Source organism: Zootoca vivipara, chromosome 5, assembly GCF_963506605.1.
Source record: "Zootoca vivipara chromosome 5, rZooViv1.1, whole genome shotgun sequence".
NCBI lineage: Eukaryota > Metazoa > Chordata > Lepidosauria > Squamata > Lacertidae > Zootoca > Zootoca vivipara.
Genome location: NC_083280.1, coordinates 36,491,799 through 36,505,785, shown reverse-complemented (window position 1 = coordinate 36,505,785; position 13,987 = coordinate 36,491,799). Strand labels below are relative to the sequence as shown.

At 43.6% G+C, this 13,987-nt stretch overlaps 1 protein-coding gene across 2 annotated transcripts; it reads right to left on the bottom strand.

Moving 5' to 3' along the window:
* Nucleotides 1-4,060: 4,060 nt before the first annotated feature.
* On the bottom strand, nt 4,061-12,011 carry SRPRB (SRP receptor subunit beta). 2 transcript variants are annotated; one of them, XM_035134086.2, is made up of 7 exons: nt 11,795-12,011; nt 10,178-10,272; nt 9,713-9,790; nt 9,098-9,180; nt 7,877-8,013; nt 6,785-6,839; nt 4,061-5,989 (listed from the first exon to the last, which is right to left on the bottom strand). In XM_035134086.2, exons 1-7 carry the CDS (start codon nt 11,934-11,936, stop codon nt 5,773-5,775), a joined length of 807 nt encoding a protein of 268 aa, XP_034989977.1. In that variant the 5' UTR covers nt 11,937-12,011; the 3' UTR covers nt 4,061-5,772. The 2 variants fall into 2 exon arrangements, with proteins under 2 accessions (XP_034989977.1, XP_034989978.1); XM_035134087.2 differs by lacking the exon at nt 11,795-12,011 and adding an exon at nt 11,508-11,781.
* Between the last annotated feature and the right edge of the window lie 1,976 nt (nt 12,012-13,987).

Here is a 13,987-nt window from a genome sequence, read left to right as displayed (position 1 = left end):
CAAATCTTTAAATAATAATAATAATAATAATAATAATAATAATAATAATAATAATAATAATATATTATTTATACCCCGCCCATCTGGCCGGGTTCCCCCAGCCACTCTGGGCGGCTTCCAAAAAAACAGAAATTCTAAAATACAGAAATCCATCAAACATTAAAAGCTTCCCTAAACAGGGCTGCCTTGAGATGCCTTCTAAAGGTCTGGTAATTGTTCTCTTTGACCTCTAGTGGGAGGGCATTCCACAGGGTGGGTGCCACTACCGAGAAGGTCCTCTGCCTGGTTCCCTGTAACTTGGCTTCTCGTAATGAGGGAACCGCCAGAAGGCCCTCGGAGCTGGACCTCAGTGTCCGGGCAGAACGATGGGGGTGGAGACGCTCCTTCAGGTATACCGGACCGAGGCCGTTTAGGGCTTTAAAGGTCAACAGCAACACTTTGAATTGTGCTCGGAAACTTACTGGGAGCCAATGTAGGTCTTTTAGGACCGGTGTTATGTGATCTCGGCGGCCGCTCCCAGTCACCAGTCTAGCTGCCGCATTCTGGATTAGTTGTAGTTTCCGGGTCACCTTCAAAGGTAGCCCCACGTAGAGCGCATTGCAGTAGTCCAAGCGAGAGATAACTAGAGCATGCACCACTCTGGAGAGACAGTCAGTGGGCAGGTAGGGACTCAGCCTGCGTACCAGATGGAGCTGATAAACAGCTGCCCTGGACACGGAGTTGACCTGTGCCTCCATGGACAGCTGTGAGTCTAAAATGACTCCCAGGCTGCGCACCTGGTCTTTCAGGGGCACAGTTACCCCATTCAGGACCAGAGAGTCCTCCACACCCGCCCGCCTCCTGTCCCCCACAAACAGTACTTCTGTCTTGTCAGGATTCAATCTCAATCTGTTAGCCGCCATCCATCCTCCAACCGCCTCCAAGCACTCACACAGGACCTTCACCGCCTTCACTGGTTCTGATTTAAAAGAGAGGTAGAGCTGGGTATCATCAGCATACTGATGGACACCCAGCCCAAACCCCCTGATGATCTCTCCCAGCGGCTGCATATAGATGTTAAAAAGCATGGGGGAGAGGACAGAACCCTGAGGCACCCCACAAGTGAGAGCCCAGGGGTCTGAACACTCATCCCCCACCACCACTTTCTGAACACGGCCCAGGAGGAAGGAGCGGAACCACTGCATGACAGTGCCCCCAGCTCCCAAGCCCTCTAGACGGTCCAGAAGGATGTTATGGTCGATGGTGTCAAAAGCCGCTGAGAGATCCAGCAGAACAAGGAAACAGATGACAACTGAGAAATACTGGCCTGTGAGTGCTCCAGTTGGAGAACAGCCTTTACCAAAGGTGTCACGGGCTTTGAAGAAACTCGATCTCGGGACGCAAGGGAGAAATGTGCTAAGAGGAAGGCACGCTTGGCAAATCCACACCGTGATCAACTCCCGCCCGGAAACCAATGTCCCCACTGTGGAAGGGCGTGTGGATCCAGAATTGGCCTCCACAGTCACTTACGGACCCATTGTTAAAACTGTGTTTATGGAAGACAATCTTACTCGGCTACGAGTGATCGCCAAAGAAGATCTTAAAAAGTGCCACTAAAAATTATTCAAGTGTTGCCGAAATGCGGCAGGGGGCAGGGGAGGCCTCTGAGGAATCTTGTCAAAAGCTATTGCATCGAGTTCTTTTTTTCCATAAAAGGGGAGATGATATAATGAGTCCTAGCCCAACAGTCACAAACAGCAAGCTGTACTATTAAGCAATGATGGGCAATGGAAGATCAGACAACAGGCTTCCTATTATGTCAGCAAAATCTCCACACATTTTACTGTAGACCTTGACAGGTTGATAATAGCCATCTGCAATGTCAGATTGACTTTGAATGACCTCATCAGAACTACATAACCACCTTTGTATCTTACAAAGTCGTTCCACATGCTTGAGCAAATTACTTCTATAACTGAATATGGCTTTATCCTGCCACATGGGTACATACTAGCTATTTTGGGTTGCACCCTAGTCCCACTGGAGTCAGAACTAACTTTTCACATTGATTACAAGAGGGTGTACGTGCAACAAGTTTGGCTCCAATCAGTTTTTCCATTTTAAATGAGTCTTCTGCAGAAATACCATATTCACACACACACACACACACCAAAACATCCAGGGAGTTTCAGATGCACATGAGCACAGTTACGACTTTACCACTGAATTTTAACATGCACAATAAATTGCATGACGTGTAGGAACGTCACAATGAAGAACACAGTTTTTTATCTCTTCAGTTCCATCCTTGGAGTTTTCTCCAGAGGCTACAAAGCATTATAAACTGCTACAATAAAGATGAACTGGAAACTCATGACAGCAGCTTCCTGTGCACAAAAGCTTGTAGAAATTCAACAAAACTCGAGTTTTAAAGTCAGTGGAAACTGCAACCAAGATGTCTGCTGCCTTAGGTGCAGTGAAATAAGGTATTCTATCACCAGTGTTGAATAGTCAACCACTAGCCCAACTGGATTCTAAACGTAGGAGACAGGCCCCTCCCACAGCAAAATATACTGGGCCAGCCATTGGGGGGGGGGGTGGAGTGGCTCTTTGGGGTAAGAATTGTCTTATCATCTGCATCTGCTTCAACAGTTTCTATAAATGCATTCTTTCCTAGGTGAGGCCAGGATGGAGACATTAATGTTGTACACCTTATAATCAACTTGTGTGGTGCTGTGTGACAATGGCAAACAGCAGATTATAGTGGATAAGCAGGCCTCAAGTTGTTGCACCTTCTCTCCCAGCGAGGCAACCAGCTTGCACTTGCTGCAGGTGTAGTTCCACACATTCTCAGGCAGGAAGACAAACGTGGCACAGGTGTTGCAGAACACCGCAGCAGCTCCTTTGCCATCCATGTCTCATGGGTCTACGTATACTGTGAGAGAACACTCCAGGCCTCTCCCTCAAACTCTCCCGCTAACCACCCTCGCGAATGCGAGTTCACAAGCTCCCAGAGACTGCAAACAGCTAAGCAGAACTGCTGGTGGCTGCTAACCCCTTCCCCAACTCACTTCCTCCTTTAGACTCAGCAGTAGCCACTCGCTCTCAAACCATGTGCTCAGACATGGGCACACCCACAGAAATACAAACCCATAAGCAAGCCTCAGGTCAGACAAGTGACTAGCCTTAATTCAAAAGACACAAGCTCGCTCTCTAGTCTCTTCCAACAATCCTTCGCAAAAGTCTGTTTGCAAGTCTCGGTCACAAGCTCCGAAATACGGCAAACAGCTAAGGAGAACTGCATAGAACTCTGCATAGAACTTCAGATTCCTCTTTCTTCTTGTCACATTCCTCCAACTTACCTGCTGAACAATGTGGACTTTCAACAAGCCATGGGTGCATTCCAAGCGAGTAACAATTTCCTTTGACTCCTGGGGCGGTGGCATTGAGTGAGCTATTTTTTCACACTCTTGTACTCCTCTGCACTGCAAGACTGTTCTTCGAAAGAGCGCTAGGAATTAACCTGTTATGGCAATGTTCCTCAATGTTGATGTGGGATTAGCTGGTGTTGTGGGGAAAGAGGAGAGGGTGGGCTTTTGTGTAGTGGTATTTGGTAGCATGTGGAAAAGAAATTATAGTCTCTCTGACCTTTGCAGCAAAGCTCTCCATGAGTCAATAAGCTTATTTTGGATTCTATCCAATCATGCCCCCTGCACCACCATCTAAACAATGGATGAGTCCTATCCCACAAACTCATCCAGCTTTATTTACCTTCTAGCCTGATGCAGTTATTTTGTGACAGATATTGCCCTAACATCAAGTTCAGAATTTTTGTTTAAGTCAACACTGCTACTGTTTCCTTCTGTGTAAAAAACTGGTTACTGAGACACAAGTTAGGATTTCTTCTAAGCATATAAACATTTTGTACAAGAAAAACAAACACAAAATCCTGTGTTTGAAAATGAACTCACTTCAGTGAACCAGAACAGTGTAAATGCATTGCTTCACTGCCTTATTTGAAGAAAGTATTCATAACAATGACAAGGGATACCAGAGCTGCAGTAGAAATTCCAGTCAAAAGTTAGTCAAACATGTTTATTTACAGATATCAGTAGAGAATAATTTAAAAGAGATGGATTCTTGCATCTTTGCAGCTCTTCAGTCCCATACATACATGACAGCAACTTTAGCCATGAGCATAATGACAAGCACAGTTCTAGAGCTCAGATTTCAGACAGGATGCTGCTGTTTCATGTCCAAATGTCCCAAACTCAGTTGCACGCAAGTATGAAACTAATTTCCAACACAATCCACAATTTGGAGCACACCATGATGGCGGCTGAGCCACTAACAATGAACATACATGGATTTTACTAGATGCACTTAAAACATTAGGGCTGTTCCGAACAGTATGGAAGTGTTTTTACAGCAAATTCACTGCAGGAATAGACACATGTCTATGGGAATATAGTAAACAAGCATCCAGAAGCAGTAGCTGGGTGGGTTTTATAGTTATAGACACACATATCCCATTGAAATGACAGTGTTCACTGCTGGGATATACAATTCGTATGCTGTAAAAATCTTTCAGACCTTTGTGGAATGGTACCCTAAGCATCTTTCTTTTATTTTAAAAAAAATGTTAAAAAGCAAATCACATTATTACACATGGACATTATTTAGAACAGCTATGCCTAGCTTAGTAGTCAAACACAGCTATGCAGTTCTGACAATTGTCCTAACGTATCACAGGACAGTTAAAATTCTTTTGTCAGACATACTTCCCAATACCTGGGGCACTGACAGGTCTTGGGGGCACTGTGGGAAGGCTTCAGTCCACCCATGGATAACATATTCAGAACTGAAAAGCTAGGCACTCAACACTCCTTTGGTGTGAAGTTTATGCAGAATGTTACATTAGTGATTGCCAGATCTAAGATGGGGAAAAAATCAGCCAGATCAGCCAAAGAATAGGAAGTAGTTAATCAGAAACACATTTCGAACACTGTAATACCAATCAAGCAAAATGTAGTACATCACAATTCAGTCCTCCCTGACTGGGAAAAAACTACTTGGAAGTAGAACCCAAAATATTTTCCTCAGCTACTTGAGTTTTCTGGCTTTGTGTGATAATTATTCAGTAACAAATTATTCGCAGAAACAACACAATGCCCAAACCTAGGAGAACAGCAATTCTAGGCATTGCAAGCAGTGTCCTCCTCTGCTGATGCATCTAACTAGCAACCCATAACTTTCCTTCACAAACACGCACAATGCTATAAGAGCAGGTTCCATTCACTCCTGAATATTGTAATGTTTCCCAGGTAATGAAATGGGCAAGCAAATAAAATGTGAATGGGCAAGTGGGTGTTCACAAGTATCTCAGGTGAGAATATCAACAGAAGGCAACCCAGAAGTGGAGAAATTACAGTCCTGGAATGATAGTTTGAAGTAACTCCACAGTATCTTGCAACTTTCATCCAAAAATAGAATCCTCGTTTAAAGACTCTCCGATTAAGATGAAGCAGGGGAAACTGCTGAGAACGGAAAGCGCAAAGGGGGCTGCACTTTGCTGAAAGATCCGTTATCCCAGCAGAACATTCTGTAACAATGAATGAGTTGCTAAAGGGTAAGCAGAGATGGCCGAAAACAGAGCAGAACACAGAATGAATTTCCCCTTATTGCAGTTCCAAGTGCTACTTTCACCCCATCCAGGCTGTGCCTGGCAATGCGTTAAAATTTCATTCCAATTCATACCATTTTCCCAGCAGTTGCCTTTGCTACCTCCCAGGTTCAGGCAATTTTTCCTAGCCATTTTTCCAGGTCTTCAATATCAGCACTACCCTCCTCTCCCTTGCCTCCTCTGGCACTGCATTCAATAAATTCCACTTTCATGGGCAGTTGGGAGAAGTCAAATTCCTTGCCCTTCTTCCCAAGCTGAGAGGCAGATCCAGAGCCTGTGCTTTCCAATGTGCTTGGGGCAGCTGAGAGGGTCACTCGTAAGGTATTGCTGTTGGAGAAGAGAGAATTAACTTTAGAAGAAGAAGAAAAACAGACTGTGAAAGCGCAACCCACTGATTTAGAGATATCCACTTTAAACTGGCAACGACAACATTCCTATTTCTGGAGGTGCTCTATTTTATCACACTGAATAATGTGATAATATAGTTTGTATTTTTTATACCATTCAGTTTCTAAAGTGCAAACCATATGCAGTGAATTGGTAAAGAAGGGGGAGATACAGCAGGATTGGGGGAAACTGGCCTGTGGGACTGGGAGAACTCTTTTTTCTCTCTGTGTAATGCCCTACACCCTTTTAAGAGGTAGAATCCCAGTCAGTTAAAGATGAAAATGTATTTTCAGGATCGCATTTAAAATTGACCAACCCAAGTTATATTACTGCCACCTGCTGGACACAGGAGAAGAACTGGCAATTCATCTGTTAACTGACTAAAAATTATTAGTGAGATTTCTGAATCATGGCAATATTTCAAAAAAATGTGATACACGTGAACTGATTTGATTAAACTGATTTCTACGTCACCGTCCAGCAATTCCCTCTCCCCCCGCCCCCACTTCAGGCATCTGAACAGTTTGGAAACTATGGTCAGAACTGTCCTTAGTATACATTTCATTTCTCATGGCGAATTATTGGCTCTGTGTTCCTTTCAGTCATCCTTTTGCAATAAACTATGACGCATATGGAGATAATAAGTATGAGATGTCACATCAGATGCAGGCAAGAATTCTGGACAATACATCATACACATGAATGAGATTTGACAAACCAACCATTTCAACTTACAGTTCTCTCTCCAGCTGTTGCTGTATGAGTTTGGAAGATTTTGCCATTGTAACATCTAAGGAAGGAAGGAAGGAAAACCTTGGGTTATTTGGCACTAAATATTTCACCTACAAAAGGAGCCTGCAATTTTGCCACAGGGTTTTTGTTGTTGTTGGGTTTTTGCTATTGGGAATTCCTAAGCGTATTGTACAAAGGCCTCATTGGCAGTTATATAAAGGGAAACCAACAGAGTGAGAGACAACTGAAGGCTCCAAGGAAAAGACTGGAACTACCTTTTTTAAAATCCTTGTCAGCAAAATGTCACTGAAAGCGAGCAGGTAAAGCAAGAAAACACATGGCAGTAAAACTATCATGCACTCTCACAATCCATTCTTTTTCCTTAATTTGAGAGCAGTCACACCCCATATTCATAAAATTACAAGTTGATGCCACAGTTCAGTTCTTTAGGTAGAATTCAAAACTGCACTAATTTGATAGTTCTACAGAAATATATAATAAAATATTTAAATTAAATTAAAACCCTAATGAATTAAAACTCTTGATGACAGGCATCAAGAACCAGCAAAAGCCAAGGCAAATCAAAAGGTTTCAGATTATGCTGAAACTGTAATAGCATTGGTACCATGGCTTATTTTGGGGAAGAGACCATTCCAGAATATGGGCACCAGCACAAAGGCTCTCTTCCTGGTTATTGCCAGATGGAAAGCTGTAGGTGATGGCACAGTCAGGCTGGCCTCTGAAGGTGAGGAATATGAAATGATAAGACTACTTTATAGACAGACTATGAAATGGTCACCTCCTATCACAGTTACAATCAATTGAACAAATATAAATGCTATATTACAACAGGGATTGGGAATAGTAAAATTAAAAGGATGCCTCTGCTGGGTGATTACAGGCTGTACAGTTTTTTATAGCACAGCCTGGTTATTTATCCAATGTAATGTACAAAGGGTTCATTTGTATGGCATATAGAAGAAACATGTACAGATACTCCATGTCTTATGCAAGAAAAAGGACATGGTAAAATGCCAATTTGCTGTAAAAATCTACCAACAGTCATCATTTTGATTCCAAATAGACATGCACTACCTTGCTTGTTGCAGGCTATTAGCAGGGGAGGTGCATTTTTCAGCACTACGTTGTCAATCAGGAGCTGGTACAGGAATTCAGCCACATCTTTCATCTCCCGCTGGAATGCTACACTATCTACAACAAATACAATTGCCCTGCGGAATAAAGAGAGTACACCATGCATGGTCTCGTATGGCATAGTTCTGCAGCTAGCAGCATCGGTGAACAGATAGCCTCCATGGAACGTTTAACTGCATGCAAGCAGCCCTGAAATTCTGCTCCGAGCACAAGCTTTGATACTGTCTATACTGCGATGAAAGATTCAAAATTACTTCAAGGGCTGCTTTTACATTATTGCTAACTCACAAGGGCCACACTAGCACATTATCCATGGGAAAACAATTGAGTTACAATTTTCATTCAGTGTATTCTTTAACAATTTCCTGAAAGCACCAATTTCTCTACACCAGGGGTCTGCAACCTTTTCCAGCCATGGGCCGGTCCACTGTCCCTCAGACCATGTGGTGGGCCAGACTATTTTTTGGGGGGGGGGGAGGAAATGAACAAATTCCTATGCCCCACAAATAACCCAGAGATGCATTTTAAATAAATAAAAGCACACATTCTACTCATGTAAAAACATGCAGATTCCCGGACCATCCATGGGCTGGATTGAGAAGGCGATTGGGCCGCATCCAGCCCCTGGGCCTTAGGTTGCCTACCCCTGCTCTACACCATTGCAGGCCTCTCTGAGTAGTTTCCCATACAATATATCAAAGTCATTTCACAATAAATCTTCACTCTCTGCACCACATCTGTAGCCCCCCATCTTTGCTGCTTCTTTATTTTACCCTCTTTGCCCCATCTCAGTTCGTGTCCTTTCTTTCTAAATTTTGTTTTTATTTTTGCTGTTTGTCCCCTACCCAATTCTATGTCTACACGTTCTCACCAACTTTAGCAGAAAGAGAATACACAGATGTTACACTCTCAGCAGTTCACCCAAATAGTCTCCAGCACCTGCAGACTTTTTGACTAGCTAGACTTGAAAAACTGACCCCAATGCTACCATGCACCTAAATACAGGTTGTGGAAGAACAGTGGAGATGTAGCGACTCAAGTATTCTCCCCCAATCCATAGGTGCCTAGGTTTAATTACAGCAACTGCATACAGCACACCACCATCAAAGCTATTTTTGGCTACAACCTGAATGCACAAACATCCATTCCTCCAATACTTACCTAGCTGCAGCCTTGAACCTATCCAAGAACTGAAGGCGCAAGCTCTCATGGCCTGGAAGGTCAATCAATGTCACATTTGTTCTCTGTAGGAGAAGCAGTAAATATTTTGATGAACATTAAATGAGGCAGACATGATTCTTTTAGCCTGAGGGTCACAATCAGTCTACTCTATTCTGCTTAGATCCATATGCTCTTACTTGTGTTTAAATCATTATCAATCTCTATTTGTTCCAACTATTTAATGCACCATTTTCATATATTTAGTCTTTCACATAAATATTATAAACTGATTTAATTTTGTATTCAAGATGTTGTTGGATTACAACTCACACTAACCCCAGCAAGCATGGCCAGAGTTGCAGTCTAACAACATATGGATGGCACCATACTGGCTTCTTCTACTTTATAGACACAAATTGCCAGTATTGAAATACAGAAATTAGTTTTACATCTGCCTCTCTTCTATCAATGAACTAAAGGCAACATACATATCGGTAGCATTTCCACCATGGCACAGACCAACTCAGCTTTAGAAAGGTTGTACCCTGATGACTTTATATGCATTTCAAAATAATCTAGGAACATTAAAGAACACAAAACATTACATCTTCTTACCTTGTCATTATTTACTCTGTACAAGGCAGAGCTATCAGTTATAGAAGTCTGTGTATTTCGGAAATTGCCTGTTAATAGCTAAGAAAAATAAAAGAAAGTGAAATATTCACTAATTAAAATATTCATCTAATTAAAATGATTTTGCTATAGTCTACACAGCAGAAAGTTGGAAAGAGCAATTTTTATTTCAAAAAACAGTCCCTTGAATCTTAATCTAGCCACTTAATTCAACAAAACTAATCTGAACCAGAATATATCTGTAGATACCCTGATAGCACCTTTGACAAAACATTTTTTTACAAATATATCTGCATCTCATATATGCTGCCTACGACTGAGCTATATTAACAACAAATTTAACAGTGCAAGTTGATACTCCATGCTTCTACTTTATCTTACAAAATGAAGTGCCAAAAAACTTAATCAGAAACTGTCCAAAAGAAACTGAAACAGGAATTCACATACCCTAACAAACAGAAGCGTTTTCCCTGAGTCACACAGACCCACCAGAAGCACTGCTCTCCGACTGCTCTTTCTGGTCCGCACAAATATCCAAATCACTAGAAAGAAGGATAAAACTTAGAGGGGTGTATTTAGGCTTATACCCAAGGCAACTCAATTTTGCCAACATTAAAACAAGGCATTTCATGCATGCATCCTTTAATTAAGTCTAACACTGCTTTAAGTATCTGACACAGGAAATTCATTTCTCAGAGCAGCCAAACACATTTAAACATGCACACACAAATAAAATTACACATCATACTAAAGTTTGCTTTTATCTATTTCTACCATCTTTCTTTGTAGCTGCCCAACTTATAAGTCCCATTTCGTTCAATGGGGCATACTGTCTGGTCACTGTGTTTACACTACAACCTTAGTAGTATATAGTAAAGATTCACCTGATTTGTCATGACAGAAAACATGGGCAAATTCATTATCGTCTGATTTATAAAGGATGTGATTTCAGGCATAGCACATTAAAGATGAGCACAACACATGTGCCCTGGTTGGGACCAGCTGAAGGGGAGCTGAAGGGGAGAGGGACTACAACTACAATCCAACCCCCCATTGCACCAGGCTTGAGGCGCCTTGAATTTTGCAGAGGTATTTCTCTACCCAGCCTTACTGGCCTCTAAGTGGAGGATGATACCAGGGCCACTCTGCTGCCACAGAATTCACAGTTATCCTACCATAAGCCAGCTTGAGATCTACTGGATCCCCTACTGGCCCCACAGCTGTCACTCATTGACATCAGGCCTGATTGCTGTCCCAGCTCCAGGCTGGTGCCCAGCTGGTGTTTGAATTGCCCTGTTTAACTTACTTATTGTAACCATTTGTATTAAACTTTCAACCAGTATAAGCCCTGAGACAACTTACAACATTTTATAAAAGCCACACACACACTCCTGCCCAACTCCTCCTTCTCTATCTGGCATGGCAAGAAAGGGCAAGCTAACAATCCCCGTTTGAAACTTGCCTCTGCTATGAACCCGCCCTGGGGGCTTATGCAAGTCACGGCCCACCTGTCTCACACATCTTCAGCCCCACTTTAGCAACATGAGGATAATAATAATACTATCCTCATGTTGCTAAAGTAAGGCCTACAGGAACGCAATGCCCGTAGAGCCATTAGAACACTCTAAAACACTCCAGAAATACCAACTAATAATAACTGTGACACTAAATGTTACAACTCCAGTCCAGACTTTTAAATTTCGGTTCTATAACATGCAAATGAACTGCAGTTCTTTGAAAGAAGAACCACTGCATTCTGTGTCAAGAGTCTTCTTACTGAGCAGGCGCAATTCCTACGAAAGACGACGACCTCGGATCCCTAAGAGAAGCTCGGTGTCTTTAAGAACTGCAGGGCAGGCAGCTCCTCAGCAGGCGCCTTTTCCCAGCGTGAAGCTGCAGCGATGCGGAAAGCTACACCTGACTAACTTCTGCCTGCCACGTGGCTCTTAAAGGCACAGAGCCTGACTGGAAGGCTGGCTGGCTGGCGGGGCGGTGGTGTGAGCTCTTTCCCCCGCAGGCAGTGGCGCTCGCCTCCCCTGCCACCTAAAGGAGGCCGGCACTCACGGAGACACGAGGCGAGGAGCACGAGCAGGGCCACGCCCACCGAGACGAGCAGCTGGGCCCTCGCCAAGTCCTGGGGCGGCAGCGGAGCATCCTGAGGAGAAGGCGACCCTTCACGCGCGGCTGTCACCTCCACCGCGTCCATCTCGAACCGCTTTCGCTTCCCACGGAGCTACGCGCGACGCGACGCAGCGGCGACGACGTGTCCTTCCCGGGACTCGTCTCCTTCCGGCCACCGCGCGCAGCTACTGCTGGGACGCGCGCTTCCGTAGCCCAGGTGCTTCATGGGAGTTGTAGTTTGTCCGTCCCTCCCACACACACTACCGTAACACGGTTCGTTCTATGTACTGTATAGGCGAAAGGAAGAGGGGAGCGTTTTGGTGGCGGAAGGCGGGTCCGTATACCCCCAAAAGGATATCGTTGCACGTTAAGCAGCAGTGCCGGATTATAAACTAAACAAGCTATAGTTTTGGGCCCCACTCTCTTGGGGGCCCCAAAAAAAATTAAAGGGGAAAAGCCTGGATGTACATTTCCAAAATATAAGATATAAAACGAATAAAATAAAACCTACATACAGCAACAGTGTGTTGTGTTGTTGTGTTGTGTTGTGTTGTGTTGTGTTGTGTTGGCTCCTGTGGTGTAAGTAATGGGCCCCAGCCTGCTAGCCTGCTCCGTAAAATATCACTGGTTTGCTCATTTCTATATATAGGGTGCCTGCATTCTGCATGGACTGGTTGCATGGCAACATGTGCAAGTGACTTTAGATATCTATTAGGTCCATAAATTACCACATAGCATATATTCAACACAAAAAACAGTGACAATTTGGTGTTGACAAAGGACAGCTGGACATAAAAAGGTCCCCATTCCTTCAGTAGCTTAGGGCCTCACCAAACCTAAATCCAGCCCTGGTTAAGCGCCATCGACGTTATTGTAAGCATGAGCTTTAGGGGGCTGGACAACAGGACTCACTTATCCTTAGTGGGCAGGTGTAAAGCCAGCAAAAAGCATGGACGTAGCCAAGTGGGGGGCAGGGGTTGCGGTTGTCTCCCAGCCTGTAAATCAATACAAATATGAGGTTCCGGCCCCCCCAACCCAAAGCCTGCCCTCCCCCAAAAATGTCCTACGCCCATGGCAAGAAGGGAATGAAATTGGTGAGAGAGGGTTAGTATTTGGGGAGGGCGCCTTGCTGTTGACCCGAAAGTGAACATTATTCAACTGAAAACCAAAAGAGCATGAAATTTTCAGCGTTAAACTGCTGGACTTCAATATCTCAGTAAGCGCAGGACATATTTCCTTAGGGCAGTGCTGGTTCCAGGCTATTTTGCGCCGCAGGCAAGGCTATCTACTTGCAAATCCCCACCAACAGCGATAGCTATCTTCTGTTTTCAAAAACAGATATCTCGTAGGAAAAAAATGAAAAGCACAGAACTCGAAACTGCTATTTTTTTCTTAAATTGCAAGAATAAGTAATACATATATATTTCTCAAATGTTTTAGCACACAGATCAGTTTGAATAATCTTGTGAATTGTGATGTTGCAATTTAAGACTCTTTAAAGTTTCAATTTCAGGCACATCAAGATCTCACTTTGGATGCCTTTTCCTTTGCAAATTTTATCACCAGTTCCTTCAGGTCAACTGCTAATGCTTGGGCATGTTCAGTTGATATAGTTGCCAAGCCAACTAGTCCCTTTTTGCAACGTTGTTGAGCATATATAATTTTTTGTAAGTATGAACTTTGAGAAAATATGTTCACCACTTGCCACTGGAAGTGTCAGAAGGATCCTTAGACAGGTTCCTAAAGGACAGAAGCTCCAGGCACACTTCCTCTTCTACTGCTGCTTGCCCCTGGGGGAAACCGTTCTTTAGCGCTCAATTGGAGCAAACAGCAATACAGAAATTTCCCAATCGACATGTGTTCTGGTCTGTTGTTAAAGAGCAGGGCAAGGAGAAAACTGCTTGGAACCATACCCAGAAAGTGTGGGTCAGGCAGAGAACAGCTTGGATCCATGCTTTCTAGGCATGGCACAGGCAGAAGTATGGATGAGCCCTAAAAGGGGGGCTGAAACCCTGGAGAGCCACTTTCAGTCAGACCAGACAATACGGAGCCAGATTAAATTGTCATATTGGGATAAGGCAGCTTCCTATATTCCTACAAGCCCCCCCCCCCGGGCAACCATCCTTCTTTAGATGG